The sequence below is a fragment of the Panthera uncia genome, chromosome F1, assembly GCF_023721935.1.
Source record: "Panthera uncia isolate 11264 chromosome F1, Puncia_PCG_1.0, whole genome shotgun sequence".
In the NCBI taxonomy this organism is placed as follows: Eukaryota; Metazoa; Chordata; class Mammalia; order Carnivora; family Felidae; genus Panthera; species Panthera uncia.
In genome coordinates this window covers 19,516,140-19,541,535 of record NC_064813.1, presented here as the reverse complement: position 1 = coordinate 19,541,535, position 25,396 = coordinate 19,516,140, and the positions used below count along the sequence as shown (strand labels likewise).

The window sequence follows — 25,396 nt, the reverse complement described above, 5'->3', positions numbered from 1 at the left end:
AAAAAAAAAAAAAAAAAAAAAAAAAAAAAAGGACAAAATGGTACAGTAGAAAAATGAGCAAAGCAATAAATAAACAAGTCATAGAATAAGTGAAAAGATATTCATTCAACTTATTAGACATTAGGCAGACACAAAACAAAAAACTACATCCCCCTTCACTCAATTTTTTTTGAGAAGCAGTATAGCATAAAGTTTAAGACTGTGGACTCTAGAGACAGACTTCTTGGATTCGAAACATAGTTCTGCCATTTTCTAACCTTGTGCAATTTCATAATTTCTCTGTGCCTCAGTTTTCTCATCTTCATAATGAGGTCATTACAGTAACTACCTCATGGGATGGCTGTGATGATCAAATGAGTTAGCTTATGTAAAATGCTTAGAACAGGGTCTTAGCACATTGTAAATACCATGTAGGTGTTTATGATGACTATTTATTCCATCATATCGACTCAACGTACAATGCTGTTTAAAAGATAAAAGTAATCCTGATCTGTTGGTGGAAATGATAATTGCTATAGCTTTTTTGAAGGACAATTTGATTACGTGCATCTACTCTACCTGGTAGTTCTACTTCAGAAATCTGACTTAATCACATAAGGATAAAAAACGTATATGTTCAAAGATGTCCATTACATCTCTATTTTGTGCCCCACAGAGGGAAACAGTTAAAATATCCACACAGAAGTGAAATATATGTTACAAAAAACGAGCATACGAAGAAGACGGCTGTTAAAATAATGTAGATTTACACGTACTGACACAAAAGTTGTCCAAAATATACTGAAAAGTTAATCACAAAAAAATGTGTAATATGATCCCATTGCATATGAAAATAAGTAAAACATATATATGTATTTTTAAAAAAATTTTTAAAGTTTATTTGAGAGAGAGAGAGAGAGAGAGAGCAAGCACACATGAGTGGGAGTGGGGCAGAGTGAGAGAGGAGGAGAGAGAAAATCCCCAGCGGACTCTGCACTGTCAGCCCCACATGGGGCCGGAACCCATGAACCGCGAGACCATGACCTGAGCCGAAATCAGGAGCTGAATGCCCAACTGACTGAGCTACCCAGGTGCTCCATGTGTATGGATTTTTAAAGTGGTTTGAAAGTATACAAACTGTTAATGAGGTTATTTATAGGGGGCGCTGGGGAAGGTGAAGGGCGACTTCAGCTTTTTGATCTGTATTTATGTACTAACACTTTTTAAAAGAAAGACATGTATTTTACTGCACAATTTAAAAACTGAAAAAAAGGGCTGGTTACTAGGTTTGCCTAGAGTTTCTATGGATTTGATATAAGAACAGAAATGCTCTGCTACTGAGATTTAGACACTATATACCATTTTGGATGAAATGGCCGGACTTTGGCAATTGATGAACACAACCCAAGAAAACCAGGGTCTTTGAAAGAATCTTTGGTCACACCTATAAGGGCACCAATTCAAAGAACTCATAGAAGAAGTGAAAAGATAATATCTGGTACCTCAGTTGTATTTACCTGCATCTCCAGATGATCTGAAGACAAAAGAGCCTGTTTTTGTTTTTTTCTTAAACTGTAATACATCCAAACTCTAGTGAGTATATCACTATATGGGAAAAATAAAGTTTTTGAAAAATTTCTGTTTGGGAAACTTTTATAATTCCAGTGGATTTGAAAAATACAAATATTTGATTAATGAGCACCTTTTTATTATGCTGTGTTTGAGACACAAAGATACTACCACTGACTGAAGCAGGACGGCGAGGCAGGCCCACATGATGGATTTAGGTCACTGGAAAGGCTGAAGTACACTAGCTGTATAACAGCAGGATCAGAGACTTTAGGAGAATACAATTTCTTAGTAACTCAACCCAAGCATTCTTTTAGGTTACCTAAAGCAAAATGGAATGGGAGGGAACACTGTGAAATTAAAGTGAAATTTAGTGCAAGTTTACAAAATAAAGTGTGCCTATAAAAAAATCTCTCATCTCCCACGTATATGCATAATGCTGCAGAGTTTAAGGCAGTGGCTACTGGATGGGGGGGTATTTTAGAGGCCGCACTACATCGCTGTTCTTAAAAGCCAATATTCTGAAAAAAAAAAAAAAAAAGTTACTCTATTTTCTTGAGACTTATTTAGAAAACGTTTTTAATTCTTAGAATGATGGAAGTTGTAAAATAATAGGAAGAAAAAAATAGGAAAAGCAAAAATCAGCTTTTTTTTGGTTACCTTAAAACAAAGAGGTGTGAAGGAGATGATTAACAATGCAATTACACAGTAAATTGGACAGAGTTGCAAATTTCACAGAGTAACTCTAAAGGGGTTCGGGGATAAGAAGAGCTGATATAGCAGTAGCCTCTCATCAAGTCAGGATGGGGGACAACTTACTTCATCTATAAAAAAGAAGAGTAATTTTCTGCCTGGTAAATCTATAATCTGCCATTACAGAGACTGTAATCTTTATTTGTAATGTGGGTAACTGAAAATCATGGACTTAGTGAAAGGAAAAAAAAACCAGTATACATTAAGAGTATCAAATACAAAAGGCAGACATACTCCACTCCTTACTAGCTGTGTGACCTTGGGCAAGTTTCTCAATCTCTTTTGCCTTAGTTCCTCATCTGTAAAATGAGGATAATAAAAGTATCTAAGGTTATATTACATGAGAGACTACATTAAAAATGCTTGGCACGTAGTAGGCATTCGATAAATTTAAGTGATGGTGGTGATGTGTCAGGATACAGCAAGCACCATTTCCTAAATTTTGAACAATGTGCCCTGGTGCACATTCAATGATTTTATTCATTTATTTTTAATTTTTTTTAACGTTTATTTATTTTTGAGACAGAGAGAGACAGACCATGAACAGGGGAGGGGCAGAGAGAGAGGGAGACACAGAATCTGAAGCAGGCTCCAGGCCCTGAGCTGTCAGCACAGAGCCCGACGCGGGGCTCGAACTCACGGACCGTGAGATCGTGACCTGAGCCGAAGTCGGACGTTTAACCAACAGAGCCACCCAGGCACCCCTCACATTCAATCATTTTAGAAGGTTGTTGTCCCTAGTGAGCTACGCATTTGAGGGTTACTCAAGCTGACAGTCCTAAGAATCAAAATATTCCTTTTCATTCAGGTCTTCTAGGTGTGACTGCAAACCAAGACAACTGGTTCCAAATGCTGTACACAAAGAACAATGCAGCAGGGAACAGCACGGACTTGAGCCAAATTGCTCAAGTTCAAATACCATTTTTGCTTTTTACTGAGCTCTATGACCTTGGGCAAGATTACTTAATCTCTCTGTGCCTCAGATTCTTCATCTACAAAGTGGTGATAAGAATATCTTACAGGGTTACTATAAAGATTGAACAAGATAATGTATATAAAGTGGCTGGTTCAGCGCTCAGAACATGTTTGCTACTGTCACCATCATCATCCCTATCGTCCGTCATTTTACAAAAGAAAGATACATCTCCAACCACTAGAATTTGATTCTACAGAAACAGCATTTCAATTCGCTCTTAATTTCCAATATTATAAGATTCTTAAACTGGCTGGGCATTTGAGTCAACACTTTGTAAACTGCCTCAATATGAGCAAGACAAAACACAAAGAAACAAAAAACAACAAACAAAAAAACCCCGCAGACAAAATGAGTCAATTGTAGTATTAGATCTTTCCAATTGTCATTGATGTAAAGTTAGAGAAGGCCAAAAATGCCTTATCAAAACCCACTGTAGAACTGCTTTTTCCGTTTAAAAACAAAAAAACCACACTGCTTTTCCTGCTTCAAGCAAGCTAACTTCCTACCTGTCATCCGTGTTACGAAGGGATGGAAGCCGAAAGCTCGTGTTTCTGTCAAGCTTTGATTGGCTTTTGGTCCTCTTGATGGAGCCTTTCAGGCGCTTGCTGAAGAACCCCTAGAACGAAAAGGCAGAAAGTGATGGGAGAGAAAACCATAATAGCGCCTTGCTGTCTTCTTACTGCTTTGTACCGCTTTTGAAAAGAACGTTATAATGGAGACCAAAAAAATTTAATGCCCTATAAAATGCCCATTTTATAATGGAGACCAAAAAAATAATCCAGCTTTTAATTTTTTAATTTATAAATAATAGTTGCTTGAAACTACCTGGTAATGGGACAATTTTTTTTTTTCTTCTAGGCTAACTGGGATAATTAAACTTTTTGATAACACTTAACTTCTTGTCTCTTGGTTTCTATACCAGCTATGGTAGAGAAACATGTAATTTTGATAACAGATTTTTAAAAACAAAACAAGGTAACAGAAAAATATACTCCTTTCTATGAGGCAATTCAATAGAAAAGGCATCTGGTAATTAATTTCCTGAACTAAATTAAGAGAAAACAGGAAACGAGAATAGCATATGCAAGAGCCCTGAGGTGAGAAGGTACTTAGGACATTAAAGGAATTTTAAAGACTATGCTGATAGTGAGAAGAAGCTTTATACTAAGAGCTGCCAAAAAACCTCCAAAACCAAAATAAAACACCAAACCAACACCAAAACCAACACCAACCAAACCAACACCAAAACCAAAAATCAAACCAAAAAAAAAAAAAAGAGAGTTATGTAATTAGTACAAGGTAATATGTTGGTGGCCTCAAAAGTTGCTAAAATTTGGTCTATGTCACCTTGAATATGTTATTTGTAAACTTAAGTTTCAAATGTAGGTAAACTATCTTCAAATGAAATGTGAAATACTTCATAAATGAAATGTCATTTATGAAACCGTTGAAACATCTAGACTTCAGGAGAACAAAGCACTTTATAGTTTTTGACCACTGCCTCCCTCCTGCCACTTTCACCAATCTAGAGCTCCTTGAGTATTTTCCTAGTCTTAGCACCTACTAAACAATCAGCAGCCAATAAAAGTGTGTTGAATAATAGAACAAATGCACGCATGAATGAGGATAGCCATTACTTTCAAGTAATAATTCTATTGTTGGCAGATGAAAGGACATCTTATGTCTTGAGAAAAAGTTGTAATTCAAAGAAAAGTATGTTAATGCTGGGAAAATGACTCTAATCACCTTGAGATGAATACCGTCCTGTAGGGGTTATGTACAGTAAACATTTCCATCAGGAAGAAAAAGAAATACGGGGTCAAGATCAGCACGCCAAATCTTTTATACTCTTTTAGTTATCACCAAAGCCTACTGTTTTGGCTGAAGACTGTATTAATCAAGATATTCGGGATTACGTTTATCTAATACACTCACAATCTAAGTAGTATGAGACGTGTAACATGTCTATCTATGAGCAGGTCAACTAACAGAGATGGGGGCTTGGCTCTGTGCTGCTGTCACTCAGGGACTTAGGCTAAGGCAGGCTCCTTCTCTGTGCATCTATACCTGCTTCAGGAGGATAAAGGAAATGTGACAAATTATGTACTAGTTCTTAAAGCTTCATGTCACTTCTGGTCTCATTTCATTGGACAAAAAAGTCACATGACCGCACCTAATTTTTGTGGGGAAAGGATCTATAATTGTATCACGTATCCAGAAAGAAAACTGGAAATATTTGGTGAATAGTAATGTGGACTACCACAGCGGTTACCCACGCCAAGTATTTTGCAAACACACAGGCATTGGTCCTTCCATTAGAGAAAAATGGAAACAAACTTATTTGAATCAGAAGTAAAACCATTTAGCTGCCTGAAAAAAACACTTAGACATTATTTCTTGTTATTCTTGTAGCCCAAAGAATAAGGGTGAAAATTCCCTAGGCAGTTTTTTATTATAGGAGCATAGAGGTTGACTGGAAGAAAGAAAACAAGAAAACAAAAAAATTTTTTAAGTACTATATATATTTTTTTAAGATTTTATTTTTAAGTGCATGCTGTACTGAGTCAGCTGGGGCCCCCGGAAGCACTATATTTCTTAGGGACGGGCATTTGTCTGGTCTTCTGTACAATCTTAGCATTGTAGTTAGGGAAAGTCACTGTCATTTGTTCTCCAAGGCAAAGGCTTTACTTACTACTTATCATGATTTAATCAAGATGAGTCACCACATTTGCTCAGAAATGTGGTCTGCAAAAAGGACCTAGAGTTTATAGGATTCTATTAGGATTGTGTATGGTTGATTCAAAAGCCACTGGCCTAAGTTGGGATTTGGCTCAAGGACCTGCCCAAATGCCATATGTAAATATATTTCTAACAAAAATACAGTTAGGCAGTTGAGTGAGAATACATACTAGCAGATGTTTGCTTACATGGTACTTTATCTTTTTGTGCCACTTACTATACAATACTTCTTGTTTTAATCCATTTATTTAGTAAATATTTGTTTTATGTCTATTTGTCATAAAGTACCATACCAAGTATTGTAAGGGAATCAAAGACAAAATAAACACAAACTCTGTCCCCAAAGAGCTTATAGTTTAATATGGGATTTGGAAACTATATATATATGTAAATATATATGACACAATTAGGGAGGTAAGTGTTCTCAATGTCTGGCATATTTAATCAACAAAATAAAAATTAACTATCATATTTCTTTGAATCTAGGACACCAATGATTGTTAAGTCACACTATTATTTTATGTACACTAAGAAAAAAGCTGACAATTAAACTATAACATGATGCCTAATCTCTTAGGACTTTTATTTTGTATCAAGAAAGTTTTTCAAAGACTTACTTAGGCAGGTTTTTATCATATAGTGCATAGTGTATACATAAAAAGAATAAATGCAAAATAAACTAGCTTCTTCATTCTTCTGAACTACTTTTTGACTTAGAGTAGTTGTTCATGTTTTTCCACAGAATATTATCATGTAGTCTTTCAAGAATGTTGATGACAAACAGAGTGTCTTAGAAGAATAACTTACAGAGATGTTAAAATGTGAGAAAATACACATCTTAGAATTGATAATATGGTATTATGTTAGAGAGGTACATAGGAAACAATTTCAGGATTTCAGAGAAAGAAGAGGTTATATCATCCAGAGAAATAAGGAGAAGTTATATAGAAGAAGTGCAATATGCTAGGTCCTGATAAGTAGACAGGATCTGGGTTTGGGGGTTGCTGAGGAGCAAGGCAGCACCACAGGAGAAAGGGCTACAGAAAAATGGAGCCATGTAAAGAGCTGGCAAAGAACAAAACGGGTGCCCCTTAGGTAGACTCAGTCTGGCCAGTATATGATTAGGAGTAGCGAGAAATAAGGTTGGAAAGGTGGATCGTCCACCTATTAATGCATAATTATCGCTCCCATTGGCCCTTAAACTTTCGAGGGAAGGGGTAATGCTATACCTATCTTAACATCTGCCACAGTGTCTAAACTGTAGTAAGCACTCAATATATATGTGAAATTATGGTTGTTCTGGGAATACAGGTAAGGGAAATTTTAAGACAGCCCAGAGTGGTCAGTAATATTTCATTCTGTTTTTATCTCCTTGATATAACTGAAACATGGTTTTCACTGAAAATATTGTTTAGCTTAGGCTATAAAGGTTGGTCTGGTGTCAGTCTATTCAGCCAGGTGGTCTCCCACATGTTCAGGGAGATCACATAGTTGAATGGATGCCACTAAAAACTCGCCATCTCCATACTAGTCCCAGCTTCTACTATGCCCTTGTCTTGGACCAACTACGCAGTGAGCCAGCCTTCCAATGACACTACCCCTCCTAGGAAACCTCAGAGTGTATGGCATGCACACTTGCCCACTGCCCCTTCTGAGCGATTCCTTAGGCACAGATCACTATCCTTTGCACCAAGCAGTTCTTCGGCCTGACTATAGCTAACCGGACCAAGGATGGACACCTGACCTAAAGGTACCAAGAGGGGGCCGGGTAAGAGTTTTGCCTTAGGTATCACCTGGTAGCTACTAAATACCCTAGGCTGATTCCTGGTCATTCCCTGCTTCGTACTTTACCCTCCAGCAACCCTAGAAGCCTGTAATTCTCTACACTCACCATGCATCGCTGCTACGGCTCATATCCCTCCCTCTTCCCTGGCTAAGTCATCCTTTCAGACTCAGCTAAGGCATGAGATCTTCCAGCGTGTCTTTTTTGACATGTACCACCTGGCTCTAGATGAGGTGGCCATTCTCTGTGCTTCAGAGGAATCCAATTACATACAGCGAGCCTTACATTTAGCACACGGCATGCCCACTTATGTGTCAACAGCCCTCCTTCTAAACGCTGAACTCCTCAGGGCAGGGACTACACAATCTTTGCCTTCCCAGGGCAGGTCCGATACCAGGCATTTGGCAGGGGTTCAATAAATATCAACAGAACTGAAATAAAATGGGCAGTGAAAGGAGTAAAAGCCATTGTGGAGTTTTTGATACAACTGCCACTGCAGAAAGAGCGGGCAACTCTGAATCAAAGTGTGGCTTCAAATTCTAGCTCCAATTTCTCCTATTGAGTGACTTTGAGTAAGTTGCAACTTCCAAGTTTCAGATTTCTTACCTGTCAAACGAGGAATAAAAAAACCCTCTTCCTAGGGCCATTCCAGAGAATAAGATAACTGAATGGAAAAGCACTTTTAAAATAATGGAAAATGGGTACCTATAAGTATTAACTTCATCTGAGTCTAGGGAGAGAGACTACTGGGTAGGCTAGGTGGAATCATGGCTTTTCCTCTTAGAAACTACCACATCACAGGAAGGGAAGGAAACTAGAAAGAAGTTCCACAAATGGCAGGGATTTGGGCCGTTTTGTTCAGTGGCAGATGCCAGTACCTACAGGGATACCTGGTACATCCTAAGTGCTCAATTAACATTCGTTGACCGAACGAATTTACTGAAGGCTTCCTGGATATGAAGCACTGCTAAGTGCTTTCTAGTAGTTCCAATACTGTTCAGTCAGTGCAATGACCCCACAAAATAGGTATTCAGCAGCTTGCTTTAGGTAACACAGTTTATAGATGAGGAGTCAGGATTTAAACCCAGTATTCTGCTAACATGTAAAAAGTTTCATTCATTCACATACTTACTGAGCACCGTTTATTGGCCACATGCTTGAGGCACCTGAGCTCGATCAGTGAACAAAACAAACAAAAATCTTTGCCTTCATTAAGCTTCATACATTAGTGGAAGGAGACAGACAATAAACAAAGGACATAAGAAATTAGTAAAAGACAAGGGCTACAGAAAAATAGAGCCACGTAAAGAGCTGGGAATATAAAGTGGTCATGATAGGCCTTATGGAGAAAGATTACACTGACTAAAGATTTGACGGGGGAGAGCCTCAGATCTCAGGAGGGAAAAGCATTCCAGGCAACAGGAATGGGATGGGCAAAGGCTTTAAGGCAGAAGAACTCGCGGTATGAGGAGAGCCAAGAAGTCAGCGCGGCTGGAGAGGAGGAAGTGGAATGGGAGGGATTGTGGGAAATGAGGAAACAGAGGGAGCAGTGCTGGTCCCAGTCGTGAGGTGGGTGGGCAGATCCTGCAGGCCACTGTAAGGACCTTACTTTTTTTTTTTTTTTTTTTTACTGTTTATTTATTTTTGAGAGAGAAATGAGCGTGACCCCGGGAGGTGCAGAGAGAGAGAGGGAGACAGAGAGGATCCAAGGCGCACTCTGTTCTGACAGCAGACAGCCTGGTGCGGGGCTCAAACTCACAAACCGCGGGCTCATGACCTGAGCTGCAGTCAGATGTTCAACCGACTGAGCCACCCAGCACCCCAGCACCCCGGGACCTTACCTTTTACTCTGATTTCTAAGGAAAGCAACAATGAGAGACAAGACCCATCAAAGCAGTCGCAAATAAGCAACCATTTGTTTTTCTGAGAGGACTAACTTTACCTATGAAAACAGAAATGTGTACTGATTTAACATGGTTTTGAGCAAGAATGTGTGCCATGTGAACAGTTCATTTTCTTCACCAACAGCAGATCACCTACCCAGAACTGGTATACACAGAAGGTGTCTGACTTCTCCCAGGTCAAACAGCTGCCAGGAGGCAGAGTACAACCTCAAGCCCAGGCAGCCTGAGTCTGGAACCCTGGCTTTTTAACCTCTATGCTACCCTGACTCTCCACATTCTTATTCCTCTTCAAGATACTCCGGGCACTAGGATATAATGCATTTATTATTATTTTTTTTTTTTAATTTTTTTTAACCTTTATTTATTTTTGAGACAGAGAGAGACAGAGCATGAATGGGGGAGGGTCAGAGAGAGGGAGATACAGAATCTGAAACAGGCTCCAGGCTCCGAGCTGTCAGCACAGAGCCCGACGCGGGGCTCGAACTCACGGACCGCGAGATCATGACCTGAGCCGAAGTCGGACGCTTAACCGACTGAGCCACCCAGGCGCCCTGGATATAATGCATTTATAATGCACATTCTCCGTGGGTGCTATATTTAATTTCTACACGTATCTTATTACAGAATCATATACCACAAAAAGGAAGAAATGCACTATGACAATTCAAAAATATGAGGGGAAAAAAGAAAACAGAACTCCCACCAATGTGACATCTGACTTAGAAAAATTTGCCCCTAGGGCTCCTATCTATATAATTAAACTGACATGAAATGGAAACCCTATTGAAATTACTTTTAAATATAACTGACTCTATGGTCACTGAGAGAAAAAAATGCAAATATGAAATTTACAGAGAGATGGATGTCGAGAGGAAAATGCTTCTCTCTTTCACGTTAAGTTAGGACGTCTATGTCTCATGTGAACGTGAAGAGTACGTGATGCTCCTACAAGCTTACTTTAAAATCCAATAGCATAAATGGAAACAAAGGAAAAGACTACAAATAAACTGATTTCATCCTTACCTGAAAACACACTACTAAAACCCTCAAAACAAATCCTACCTGTCCAATCCTCTTCTGAAACACTGTTGCTACCAGCTACAACTCTGAAAAACAGTAAAAAGCTTACTTCAACACCTACATTGTCAGACAGCAACTGATAACGACTACCGTGATGTACTTTAATTAGCCGGTACTCACTCTTTTCTGCCAAAATAAGGCTTACACTTAGCAACTGCCCAGGGAAAGGAAAAGCCAAACGTTGCCTTTCTCTGGAGCTTGGTGTGAGGAGAATGATAAAAGGTGTTCACCACCTACAAACTGGAGTAACCCCCGAAGACCGGACTTGGCTGTCAGGGCCCGACTGTAACTGAAATAAAGTTGCTGCTATGCAACCGCTCCCAGAAGCCTCTGTGGCGGTAACGGGAGCCGGGCCGTGCCGTTCCCTGAAGACGTGGAGAAGTGGAGGCAGAGAAGCACGCCATCACCTTCCCCACAAACACACGGTGACGCGCAGCAGGAGCCTGCTCTCATCCTGCGTGAGACTGTTTCTTATCAGTGGCCACACGAGGGATTAAGGAAATCTAGGCGACTGAAGCACTTTTAATAGCAGTTCCTTAAAATATTACATGACGCACAGCAAGAAAATGCCACCTTGTCAACTAGAAAGGACCCAGGCGAGAACTGTTCTCATTCTGGCTTTTAAAGTTTTCGTTTAATTAGTAAATGCATTCCTGTGTATTTGTGTGCTTTAGCAGTTCACGGTATTATGGATTGCAATGACCTGACAAGGGCTATGTCCTATATCAATTACTCCCTTCCTTCCCCTTTTAATGTAACTGAGGAACCTACAGATGCTCAGAAAATGTTCACGAGAATCCAGTTGTAGACAATTCACAGGAGAAAGGAAAAGGAAGGGTAACTGAAAGCGTTAACCTCCACTTTCCAGCCATCATATTTTACTTCCTTAGCGTATCTTCCAGTTATTGGAAGTCCAAGGAGGGAGGGAAACTCTAGGTAACAAGAGTAACAACAGAACAACAAACAGTTGCAAAGTGCTTTGTAGTTAACAAACAGTTTCAGTGTGGGTAATTTCCCCCCTAGTAGGGATTTGGGGTTGGTTTGTTGGTTTGTTTTGCAAATTAAATCATCAAAGGGAAAAAGAAAAGCTCCTATAATAAATTACAATTGTTTTTCTAGCACAGAGCTGATGATAAATCAGAATTTCTGGGCGTGGGGCACAGTGATCTGCATTTTTGACAAGCATCCAATGATTCTCTTTTATTAAACAAAGTAAAACATTTATTATGAAACTTTAAAAAAAACCAAAAGCGCATACATTACACACATACCCATTAATCAGATCTCACCCACATTAACATATTGATATATTATTAGATTGTATTAAAGTATAAAAGTAAATACATATGTTATATGACATGTTTTAAAAAATTATTATAATATGATATAACATATTGATATATTAACATTTGTTGGGGGGGAGGGCAAATACCTTTTCTATCCCTAGTAATATTCTTTGTCTTAGGAGATTCATTTTCATATGATAAAACAATGTTATATCAGATTTCTTTTGATCATTACCTTCCTGTTAAATTTTTTCAAACTTTCTACTTTCAACTTTTATATGTTATATTTTAAATATATCTTAAAAAAAAAACCATTAGGTCTACTGGGGTATAATTTACGAAAGGATAACTCACCATATTTAGGTGTATAACTCGATGAGTTTTGACAAATGTATCCTACTGCAAACGAGATACAGATTTTTACCACCTGAAACGTTTCTTCAGGCCGCTTCACAGTCCATCCCTTCCTCCCACCTCAGCCCCTAGAAACCACTGGTCTGATTTGCCCCTACAGTTTTATCTTTCCCTTCATGCTCTATCAATGGAATTATGCAGTATGGAGCCTTCTTTCACTTAGCATACTGTTTTGGGAATCTATCCATGTTACTGCATGTAGTCCATTCCTTTTTATTCCACATATGGATATACCAAAATATGTTTATCCATTTGCCAACTGATGGGCATCTGGGTTGTTTTCAGGTTGGATCTATTAAGAATAAATCTGCTAAAAAATATGTGAACAAGTCTTTACGGGGACATATGGTTTGGGAACCACGGAGTTAAAAGCTTGGTTGGAAATTCACAAATAAATAACATGGAGAAATGGCAACTTTTTAAAAGGATAACAGGTGAGGTGGCCTGGCGGAGGGAACTTGAGAAGGAAAGGAATTCCTGATGTTTTTCCTTTCTATTTAAAATAATTTTAGATTGACAGGAAATTTGGAAAAATAGTACGGAGAGTTTTCTCTTACCCAGCTTCCCCCAGTGTTAACATCTTACCTAACCATAGTAAAATTATGAAAACTAGGAAATGAACATAGGGTAGCATGCTGACAAATTACCTAATTCTAATTTCACCAGTTTTTCCACTGTATTCATTTTCTATTGCCACTGTAACAAATTATCACAACATGGTGGCTTCAACAGTACAAATCTATTATCTTACAGCCATGTAGGTCAGAAGTCCAACATGGGTCTCACCTGGCTAAAGTCAAGGTGTCTGCAGGGCTGCACTCCTTTCTCAAGACCTGGAAGAGAATCTGTTTCTGGCCTCTTCCAGCCTCTAAAAGGCCTCCCACACTCCCTGGTTTATGGTTCCCTTCCTCTATCTTCAAGGCCAGCAATGCTGCATTTTTATGAAAGGTTCTGTTTTTAAGGCCTTGAGATTAGATTGAACCCGCCTGGATAATCTCAGGTACTTTTCTCACCTCAAGGTCTTTAGCCTTAATCACATCTCAAAAGTCTCTTTTGCCATGTAAAATAGCATATTCACAGATTCTGTGTATTAACACATGGACATCTTGGGGGCCATTGTTTTACCTTCCTTCCACACGTGGCGTATGTCATTACTTTCTTATGAGTAGGCATTTAGGTTGTTCCCAATATTTTGCAATTATAAACAATACTGCCAAGAATACCTGGTGCCTATGAATTTTTATGCTGATGGAGGTAAATCTTCGGTAGACTGCTTGAAGTGGGGCTGCTGGGTCAAAGGGTGAGTACATAGTAGCTTTGCCAAAATCCCCTCTAGAAGGGTTGTACTAGTTTGGATTCCCATCACTAATGTATGAGAGTGTCTGTTTCCCATGATCTCACCAACTAAATCTGATGTCATACTGTATAGTTTTTGCTCACCTAAAGGTGAAATAGCCTCAAAATATTGTTCTAACTTGAATCTCTCTGATTATAAGTGAGTTTGAACATTTTTCAATATATTCAGGACAATTTTTATAGTGCTTGAGAATCATCTGTTCATACTTTGTTTTTCTTCAGTTCTTTTATTGAGTTTTGGGTCATTTGTCCCTCAATTTTTAATAGTCCTTTATATGTTGTGAATATTTTCTTTCAGTCAGCTGGTTGTCTTTTAAGTTTCTTATGATGTTAATAAATCATAAGACAATTAAAAAAAAACATGTTTGCCTCTGTAACCATTACAGTAAAGTAACCATTACAGAAAGTTTTTCCTACATTAAGGTCAAAGAAGAATTTATCAATGTCTCCTAGTACTTATATGGTTTATTTATTTAATTTTACATTTAGATCCCTAATCCATTTGGAGTTCATGCTTATGTGAGGTGTGAAATACACATCTAATTTATCTTTTTTTTTGCAAATGGACACTCAGTTGTCCCTACACTATTTATTTCAAATGCCAACTTCTCAGGAAACCATCCCTGATTTCTCTAATAGGAGTTAGTCCCTCGCCTCTGATTATCTAAGCTCTTTTGTTTATATGACTGTTTTCCTCTGTCTTGACCAATAATTAGTTCTATTCCTATGTTATATCCCCTACTGAGTCTTAACTCCTGAAAGCAAACATTATTGAGCTCATCTTTGTGTTTCTTCAATGCTTAGCATACAGTGAGTTACTTAATATATACTTGTGGAATGCTAATGATTAACCTGAATTATTAAGAAAAGTTCAATACACTTAAGAAGGTACGGAAAATACCTAATGCATTCAAGGGAAAAAACTCCTCAAAATTATTTAAATTAAACTAAGTTTGTGTTTCAAGAGGAAAAGTTTTGTATCTGGAATATTCACTTCTGTAGAATACCTTAGTTCCTGCTAATGAGATGTATGTTGATTTTCTTATGACTGGCAGAGACTGCTGATCTTAAGTTCACAGAGTATGCATATAAGAAAAATGGCTTTAAGGGATAAAATAATGAGAAATGATAGGTCAAAACTAAGAAAGAGAACATTCTCCCGAAGTGAGGTCTATTAGTCTATTGGACAGTCTCCCAGAGGTTATCATGGAAGCCTGAAAAAGCATCAGATAATAGAATGTGAGAGATACTTTTTCATTGTCAGGGGAGATGGACTAGATGACTTTAATTGAAGTTTTCTATCTCTCATTTCTAGGACTCTAAGAATAAAAGCATCGCAGAGAGAGGGGGGCTTTGGAGCCTAGGAGTCATTTAAAAAAATAAAATTCTTACTGCCTCTGGTAAAACAAAATGCACCTACAACCCATATTATGGAAATGGTGGTAAGCAAAAGATACAAGTAAAACAATATAATTATTCTTTACTAATGTCGATCACGATGACTTTTTAAAAATATATATAAAATAAAATGGGGGAAAGGAAGGAGAAATAAATCAAGGAAAGGATTTTATTAGGCATATTTATATAACTTCTAGAGGCTATTTCCTAACTATACTGCTTCTAATACTGCAAATATTTGTTTTTATTATAAATTTAGGCCCCAAATATTAACATATTGATCCTTAGTATATAGTACCTTTTATCCTGCAACTTTCAAGGATCTTAAAATATCTGTGTAATATTTCATTATCATAAAAAAGGCATCAGAGGCCTTAGAGTAGGTCAAACAATTTGCTCTGGGTCACACAAGTGAGACACTAACTGAACATACCTTAAAAAAATAAAGCTCTTATCACTCCTTTGCCTGTTTTAGATACAAGCTCCTAAATGCTAATATGAACTCCTTGTACTAATGCCCTGGAAGAATTACACAGGCAGGGGACACCGGCCCTAAATCATATGGTCAGAGGATTTTTCAACTGCGGGCACCCGATTTTAATGGACAAGAGCCCCTGAGTGACAGTGGTCTCAGTGACTGCATGAGATATGAGCCCCGGTAGCTAAGGACAGATCATCAGGTTTTGGCCTTCACTTCTGCTGGAGCTATTGTCTGTTTTTCATTTAACTTAAAAAAATTTTTTTTGACGTTTATTAGAGAGACAGAGCACAAGTGGGGGAGGGGCAGAGAGAGAATGAGACACAGAATCCAAAGCAGGCTCCAGGCTCTGAGCTGTCAGCACAGAGCCTGATGTGGGGCTTGAACCCACAAACCATGAGATCATGACCTGAGCCAAAGTCGGATGCTCAACTGACTGAGCCACCCAGGCGCCCCTCATTTAACTTTGAAAGAGTTGAGAGTAGAACACATTCCTACATATCCAATTATTCCTTGAGTAAGAAGCCAACCAAGATAGTCCCCATGTTATTCTGTCATTAATCTCACAGGACTCCCATTAAAAGAAAATTACTTCCTTCTACTCACTACATTTTTCCCTTAATTATGTTTTATTTAACAGATTAGTGTAGACCCTTAAAAAAAAAAACAGTACACAACCTTGACTAATATTAAACCATCAATGATGAAGATGCTATGGCTTAAGAGGTTAACGTCTTTGCAATGGGCATATCTTGGGTAATCATGAATGTCACCTATATATTCAGTGAGTTTTCATAAACAGGTTAGGAAACAGAAAAGGCCTGTGCTGGAATTATAAGATTAACAAGATACAGTCCTGACCCTTCTTGAAGAGTAGTTTCTAAATTGCCTTGACTATGTATCAAATTAGTAAAATATCGTTGGTATGTGTTCCTAAAATTGTTTACTTGTAAAACATAAGAACGTTCTAATGTATGATTATAAAACATTCAATAACATAAAAATTTAAGGAGTGTAATTTTAAAAATTAAATATTTATTATTTTCTTTCTGCAACTCAGATGCATCATATTAAGCACCCTACAAGATATATACACCCTATTCTGGAGACCACCACCCAGAATATCACAGATCAGGGAAGGCAACCATGCCAATAATGAGGCTACAATATACCAGTACCAATCCTATAACAAATAAATGCACACATCTATGGAAGAACAGAGAAAGTCAAGGCTGATGTTGCCTAGAAGAGGTAGTGAGACACTGGAGCTGAATTTTAAAGGATGAGAATACTTTCAGGAAACACAGAAGTTGGCCTTGTTAGGCAGAAGTGTGCAAAGATACCTGAGAAAGCTTGTTTGGGAACTTTTAAGTTTGGTTAAAAAAAAAAAAAAAAAGGACACTAAGAGAACCCTGTAAGTTTGGAGGCTGAGAGATGTGGGGGTGGGGATGGTGATATTGGGTATTAGGAAATGAAACTGGAAGGGCAGCCCAAAACTTGATAACGAAAGGTTCTCTGTGCCAAGCGAACTTTGGTTTTTATCATCCTGTAAAACACAAATCAAACTCAAAAGCTTTCAGCGGGTGACTGATGCTTTTTGATGGAAAAGCCAGCTCTGTCTGGAAATATTTAAATGAGGGGGAGAGGGAAGGAAGAGAAAGAGGAGAGTGGAAAGAACCCGCTGTGCAAGCCAAATAAAATGTACAAAATTTGGTCATGTCCATGGGCATGGGATAACAGAGAATTACTAAAAGACTCTGAGCAGGGGAGAGTCAAGTAATGATCAGGGTTAGAGCAGCAGTGTTAAGGCTAAAGTGGGTGACAGAGGTGTTGGATGCCAGGAGATGAGTTAAAGTCTTTCCTGTACTAGATGAAACTGGCTACATGGTTGGAGGGGCTCAGTGCAAAATACGTGGGCCCTTGTTTGAAAGGCAGGAACACAGGCCATTAAAGGTACTAAAATAGAAAACTTTCCTTTCTTGAGCAGTCTTTCTCCCTATCTGCTATGATGTTTTTCATTTGCTATTTAGTGTCATGCTCCCTCAGGCACCGGGGCAAGTGCAGACCTTCACAGGTGCCGGGGGCCCCAGCCCATGACTCACTATGTAGGTGGCCCACTGGCTGCCAGGTTGCCTCTCCCCAGCCAACAAAGCCATGTACCATGCCCGGGCCCAGTGTAGGGAAGTTGAGCCAGGCTTCTTCCCTGTTCACAGCTGCCTCTGCAATTCACTAGGTATCTGGGTTGGGGGTGGCCAAGAGGCTCACTCCAACTGAGTTGTGGCCTTCGGCCGCCTGCCAGATACTGGTGAAGCTGACCAAACAGGGGAAGGACGCCCCTGCCTGGAGGTGCCATGGGGTGCCCAGCCCAACTCCTATCTTTTTATGCTTGTGTAAAGGCCCATGCCAGGGTCAGAGAGTGAAAGCTAGGGCTGGGTGAGGTGGATGCAGGGAGGCTGGTAGGAGTTCTGGGGGTGGGGAAGTGGGTGGAAGAGAATCCATCCCAGGGAAGCAACGGCAGGTGGTGACGGGCCTTGGCTCCCAAGTCCCAGTACGTGCTTCACTGTCCCAGGGGCCCCACTTACAGAACACAAATCCAAAGATGGATCAATAAGAATCTTAAGATGGTGACCACAGAACATTAAAGTCTATGCAAGGGGCCTTTCTGAGTGCAATGCGCTTGTCTCATGCTCATGAGGCAGGTCCTGGTATTGGTTCAGGGGAAGGATAACAAGCACTGATAACTCAAGTAAGTAGCAGCGGGGCTGGAAGATGGATGGATGAATCTGAGGAGAGGAGAAGATAGGGTAACTGAATTTGGGAGGAAAGAAAATACTACGGTTGCGGGAACTGAAGAAATCTGTAGTACTACAAAGCTAGAAATTCAGGAGGAATATAGTTTTGGGGGAAAACATAAGTGTTTGGGGGGCACACAGTATGGGGCAAGCTAAATTTAAATTACTATGGGACATCAGAACTGTTAATAGAATACAGAGGACTGTTTAGAAAAATATTCTCCAAGAAAACAGCATCACTATTTCCTGATTTGTTGATCATTAATTTCATTGCTATACAAAAAGTCATTAAAAGGTCCTTCTAATATGAACACCTCGGCATTATCCCATTAAACAGACCCACATATAAAACATCACAGAAAAATACAGAGGCAAAGGCGGACTACATACAAAATGAAAAAAATCAAGGAGTTTATTCAATAACCATGAACTTATGAAGAGATTATAAAGTACACTATATATGAATAACCCTTAAGATGTAAAAGTTTGCAAAAATTAAAAAATATCTACATGTATATATATGATTGCCATAATTTTTTTTCTTTTAAAACCATATGTCGTGCTTCATATTTCTATATCCTTAAGTAAAAATGTATGAAGCTATATAAGCTTCTTTATTGCAGGCAAAATTATGGTAGTTTGCATAAAAATGCAAATATGCAAAGTATCACTAATGAGCACCAAAAAAACAAAAACAAAAAACAAAAAAAAACACCACACACCCACTTGAAGAAAATGAGCAGCCAATATATAATGAAATGCATTTTTTTGTCTTTTTTCCTCCCCAAAATATATTTCACTCAACCCAACATACCCAAAATACTATCATTTCAACTTGTAATCAATATTAACAAGTATTCAGATACTGTCTATACTTTTTTTCTCAAGTTTTTTTAATAGCTTTATTGAAATATAATTCACACACCATCAAACTCATTACAGTGCAAAATTTAGTGGCTGTTGTATATTCAAAACGTTGTGTAACAGTCACCACAGTCTAATTCCAGAATACTACCATCACTCCCCAAAAACATCCCATACATATGAGTAGTCATTCTTGGCTCAACCCTTGGCAACCACTAATCTAGCTTCTCTCTCTATGGATTTACCTACGCTGGCCATTTCACCTAAGTAGAACCATATAATACGTGGCCTGTTGTGTCTGGGTTCATTCACTTAGCATGTTTCCAAGGTTCTTCCATGTTGTAGCATGTATCAGGACTTCACTCCTTTTCGTGGTTGAACAATACTGCTGTATTGTGAGACCCCATTTTGTATATCCATCCTTTTTCAGCTGATGGACATTTGGGTTGTGTCTACTTTTAGGCTGTTACAAATAATGTTGCTATGAACATTCACGTATAAGGTTTTGTATAAACACATTTTCAATTTTCTCGTATATATACCTGGAAGTAGAATTGCTAGGTCATGTGGTAACACTACGTTTAACCTTTTGAGAAACTATCAAACTGTTTACAAAGTGGCTGTGCCATTTTACATTCCTTTCCACCATATAGTGTACTAATTTTTCCACATTCTTGTCAATGCTTATTATGTTCTCTCTTTTTGAATACAGTCACCCTAGTATGTATGAAGTGGTATCTCACTATGGTTTCGACTTGCATTTCCCTAATGACTAATGATGGTGAGCATCTTTTCATGTGAATTTTGGCCATTTGTATATCTTCTTTGGAGAAATGTCTATTAAAATCCTTCTGGAGTCTTTTAATAGCTACAACAGTCTGACAAAAAATTTTGTAGTGATATTATAATCAAATAATAACCTGGGAATAAAGTTATTTTCAAATGAAATTAGTAGAGGCTTAATATAAAATAAACATTTAAAACTCCAGTGGAATGGTACTGGCATTGGTTCTAGAATTAATGGGCATGACAGCAGGAAGGCACTCAAGGGTGTTACTGTTTACCAGCAATGCTTGTAGCCTGCAGAGTATAGGTATAGCCAAGAAGTACAAAAACACCTTCCGGTACAGCTAACACTAGCAAAATTGAGAAGTTGGCAAGGTTTCATTTCTATATCTCTAGCTTCCTAACTTCTGTGAAAGAGGAAAGCATCTAATACCAGTTATACTTAGCGGTTAATTACATGTTCTTTAAGTGGGCATTAGCCCTTGTAGTATTCTATCCATAAGAACGAGCTGTGAGTTCATCGCATTCTCTCTCTCAAGTGGCCCTCTTCTCCTGGGCAAGAGACACTGGAAACTCCACTTGTTAACACTGCTGCAAATATGTTTATGAATAACCATAGACAGAGGAGAGTCTCCATCGTGCTTTGATTCTTTCAAGTTTAGAATCTTGGCCATATTCCCTGCCATTCTGGTTCCCTCTTCCTCTGGGTATTTGCTGTCTCCTTTCTATCTCCCTTAAGGGATTGTATCTAACCTTATTCCTTTTTTTTGTTTCTCTGCTTCAAATGTTATAGTTTCTAGGGTATTTATTATTAAAAACTTTAAAATTTATACCCCTCCTGATTACAAAGTGATTTAAAGGTACAGTTAATATTTAACACCCTCAGGCTATAATTTTTCTTTTCTGGCATTCTTATGTTTATTACATTATTTTTACCTCTGGTAATACTATTTTGATAGACATAATATGAATATATTCATGTATTATATATTCATATATATATATATAAATATACTCTCTATTAAAAAGAGGTACCACTGCAGGGTGATCCTACTTTGGATTTTAACTCCACACAGATGGTCAGTAAAGGGAAGAAGAGAAGTTGGATACAGAATCTTTAAGTAGCAGAAGACAGAACTTTAAGTGCCCAGGAATGCAACTGCAATGAGGAATACAAAAATTGAAATGGCACTGTACCATGGCTACTATGAATTAAAATGGATTATTTCACCCCTGAGACTGAGATTCTTAGGCTGGCCAGAGGTCACTATTTTGTATTTTGTACATTTATACTTGTCGTTCAAATGGACTGTGTCAAACACTTGGAAGGGCAACTAATATACAATGCAGCAATTTGTAAGCAATGGCAGGCCACTGAAAAAATATCACTTACTAGTTTCTTATGCCAGACCTAAAGGTACAAAAAAAAGAAATGATGTCCACAGAAAAGACATGAACTAAAATGGGTTCCTAATATGTGGTGCCTGGGTGGCTCAGTTGGTTGAGCATCTGACTCTTGATTTCAGCTCAGGTCATGATCCCAGGTTCATGGGAGAGAGACTCGTGTCGGGCTCCATGCTGAGCATGGAGTCTGCTTAAGATTCTCTCTCTCTCTCCTTCCCTCCTTCCCTCTCTCTCCCCTCTGCCCCTCTCCCCAACTCGTGTTCTCTTTAAAATAAGAAAAAAAATTGGTTCCTAACATATTAACTAATCATTTAGACAAATAGTTCTCAACCCTGGGTATATCATCTGGGAGTTTAAAAAAAAAAATACAGAATACTTGGTTCTAGTTCAGAGATTTTGGTTTAACTGGTTTGAGGTGGAGCTCAGGCATTAGGTTTTGTTTGGGGAGGGGGGGTGGATGTTCCTTAGGTGATATTTAGGAATAGCCAGAGTTGAAAACCACTGGTTTTGACAATGAACACTATCTGATCTTTTTTTTTTTTTCTCCCAATTTTTATGTATTTTTTGGAGAGACAGACAGAGAGAACAGGGGTGGGGCAGAGAGAGAGAGGACACAGTATCTGAAGCAGGCTCCGGGCTCTGAGCTGTTAGCACAGAGCCCAGTGTGGGGCTCAAACCCATGAACCGCAAGATCATGACCTGAGCCAAAGTCAGACGCTTAACTGACTGAGCCACCCAGACACCCCTATCTGATCTTTATCAAGTGGGCATGAAGCTCTGTCTCTTTGTTTAACTTGGAAAAACAAAAATCTTATTAAGGATCTTCTTGAGGATTCTATTCAAAACAGAGACCAATACCAACTGAGCCTGACATCTTGATACTTAAGAAAGGATGTAACATTTCTTTTTACACAAGAATTTAACTCCATCTACATTTATTATTCTAAAGCTTTACTTTTTTTAAAAAACTATGCCAAGTTTTCATCTTTTGGCAATCTTTTGTATCTACTCTATCTGATTGGGAATGCTCAGGTGTCACTGTCACAGGAACAAGAAAGGTTACAAAGGAACAGTCAGCTACTGCCTTAGTTCAACTATGCTTTCTGGTTGTCTTGGCATAAATTTTAGTGCCTGAATTCTTTCAGAGCCAAGCTCAAAGCTAATACAAACGAAGCAGCTGCGACTGCATTGTGTTACATTTACATGGAAGGCCAACTCAGACCATTGTGTTATGGAAATGAGAACACTAAGCCAAGCACCTGGCCCGGAACACAAGCCGCTTTCTTTTAGCCAAAGCTAAATGGATGGCATCGTCTAAGGAGAAGTGATATAAAAATCATAAATATCAATAGTCACTTTATAAATAGAACATTAAAGAAAGAAGCCGGTTCCAAACACTCAGGCAATGGGAAACAAATATATACAATTACAAGGCATGATCATTTTTCCTTTCTGAATTAAAGTACCTGGATAACTCATTAGTTTACTCGTTTCTTCCTAATTACCCCTGTAAATATTATTTGAATATAGTTTTAACAATGTATAAACCATACAATGGATGTTTTATTTAAAGGAAAGCACAAATGTGACAAATGTAAAAAGTCTAGCAATATGATAAAGAAACAAGTGAAAAATAGCATCTTTAAAAAGAGGCAAAAACGACTCAAATAACTAAAAGTGTTCCTGAAGAAGCTGATAGTCAAAACTCAGATCTGCAAAAACATTGTGAGCTTACACATATATGTGACACGTAAAGGGCTCAAAGAAACATCCACAGAAACAAAACATTAAATAAAGGTTTCTATCTAGTTACACTTCCCAGTGTAAGTAGACACAGAATACACGATATACATAAAATACCAAAAAGCCCTGAATTCCAAATATATATTAAAATCTCTTTTGGTTGAAGAAAAACATGTAACTCTTTTGCACAGGTACACGCATTTACTCCAAACGATCGCTTGGTGATTATTAAAAGGTTTAGTAATCCATTTGACTGAGATATCATGAGTAATACTAAGAGAGTAAACGTGAGACACTCCCTTGACTCTGGTCACTCAGTAAGTCATGAATGCCTTATCCATTAAACAGTTATTTGTGGAGTGCTTACTGTGTGCAAGGTACTGTGTTAGGCACTGAGGTAGCTACAAAGATGAGAGGAGATATTTATTGTCTAATGAGGGACATGGACCTAGAAACAAACAACTGCAGTTGGAATTAAGGTAAAGAAACATGGAATGAACAGAAGAAACAGGAAAAGTATCCTGCAGATCACTGCTTCTCCTTATGCCTATGATTAGATAAAAGTACAAATGCACTGAAAATTCCTAAACACCAAGACCTTGCCTTACCTATAGATTCAGTGGCCACCTAAGTTCCCTCTTATGTTTATTTTTACTTTTCAGCTTATTTCAACTTATTGACTCGTCTGTCTACCACGGGCATAAAGATGGCTTAGACTAAGTAAGAAGTACACATGAATAGACTGTTGTACTGGCTATCCATTCTAAGATTATAAAAATATACATTTTGGGGAATGGGAAAGATATACAAAGGTTTGGGGTTTCCCTAATTTGGGCTCATTGCAATCTTTACTCCCTGGCTCCTTTCTACCACATCCAGCAGCAGTCAGCAGGATACAAGTGACTCTTACCCCCTTGCTTCTCCTGATCTCTCAAAAGCTAACCACTACTCTACAGCTGATAGCCTGGGGTGGGTGCAGGGCTGGCCTTCTCTTGAATGGCAGGCAGTCCCTTACTTGTCGCCCTGAGTTATGATGCCGATAGCAAGGGGAAAAAGAGTCACTTGGGGAAGAGTCAAGAAATTTACCAATACTTCACAGTATTTACACAAATGGAGCTGGGAAGAAAGCCCTTTTGGAGAGTCCATGGCTAGCTCCTTTCTGGTTTAGCTTTTGAGCCAAGATAAATATTTCAGAAAACAAATCTCTAGCGCTTTAATGGCCAGCCAAATTTAGTCAAGTTTGACAAACAAACATTCCCAGTCTTGCCCCAACCTACCTCCCCATCCTCTCTCTTGCCATTTTGGCCTACATGCCTTTTGGTTCCTGCTCACTGAACCCTTATATCCCCTGCAAGCCTCAGTCACTTTATGAAGTGTGTCTTTCTAAACTGCTCTTGCCTCTGCCTGGGATACTCTTCTTCCCGTCAATTATTTTCATTCAGCCTTTGAAACAGCTCGAATACTGGCTCCCCGGAAAAGCCTTTGCTCACACAATGCATTGTTAAAAATCTGTGTCACCATGCTTATCTACCTCCTTATGAATCTGGTCATTTTTCTGTCTCTTACTACTAGACTTTAAATTCTCTGGGAGTGGAAAATTCTGTTGTGTTCGTTTCTGTGTCCCTAGGACCTAGTGCCAAGAAAGTATCAATAATTGGTGAATCACTAATACTTTGCCCAAAGCAACCATTCGGGAAGTGTGTCACTGTCAATAATTTCAGTCAAGGCTTTTGCTAAAAACTACTTATCTGCCCTCAGTATTTGCTTGAAAATGGAGCCGGGAAGAGTAAGCCCTTTGGAGGGTCCACCTGATAAGTTGTGAACCTGCTGTTTACACCACAGGAAAGACACATGAATCCTAGGATCACAAGCACTTGTGCTTAAATCTCACTTTTGCCCCTTCAGAAAGTTAACATGGATCACTTCCATGGAAACAATCATGCTAATAGCATGGGATACTGTATTAGTAACTTAGTTAAGTATCTCAAAGTTTGGTTCCTTCTTACACTGCTTTCTCACATGCAGACTCCACTGTGATATTAATTACAAAAGCATTCTGTGTTGATCCGAAAGCTAGACACAATTCTAATTG

The 25,396-nt window shown here is 38.5% G+C and overlaps 1 protein-coding gene across 5 annotated transcripts in view; it reads right to left on the bottom strand.

Annotated features, from left to right (window-relative positions):
* The window catches only part of RASAL2 (RAS protein activator like 2), a 349,271-nt gene that overhangs the window by 54,794 nt on the left and 269,081 nt on the right, over positions 1-25,396 (bottom strand). For all 5 annotated transcript variants that reach the window (XM_049634019.1, XM_049634018.1, XM_049634015.1 and 2 more), the window contains one exon: positions 3,784-3,893. In XM_049634019.1, coding sequence (XP_049489976.1) covers positions 3,784-3,893 — 110 coding nt within the window. The remainder of the gene's footprint in view (positions 1-3,783; positions 3,894-25,396) is intronic.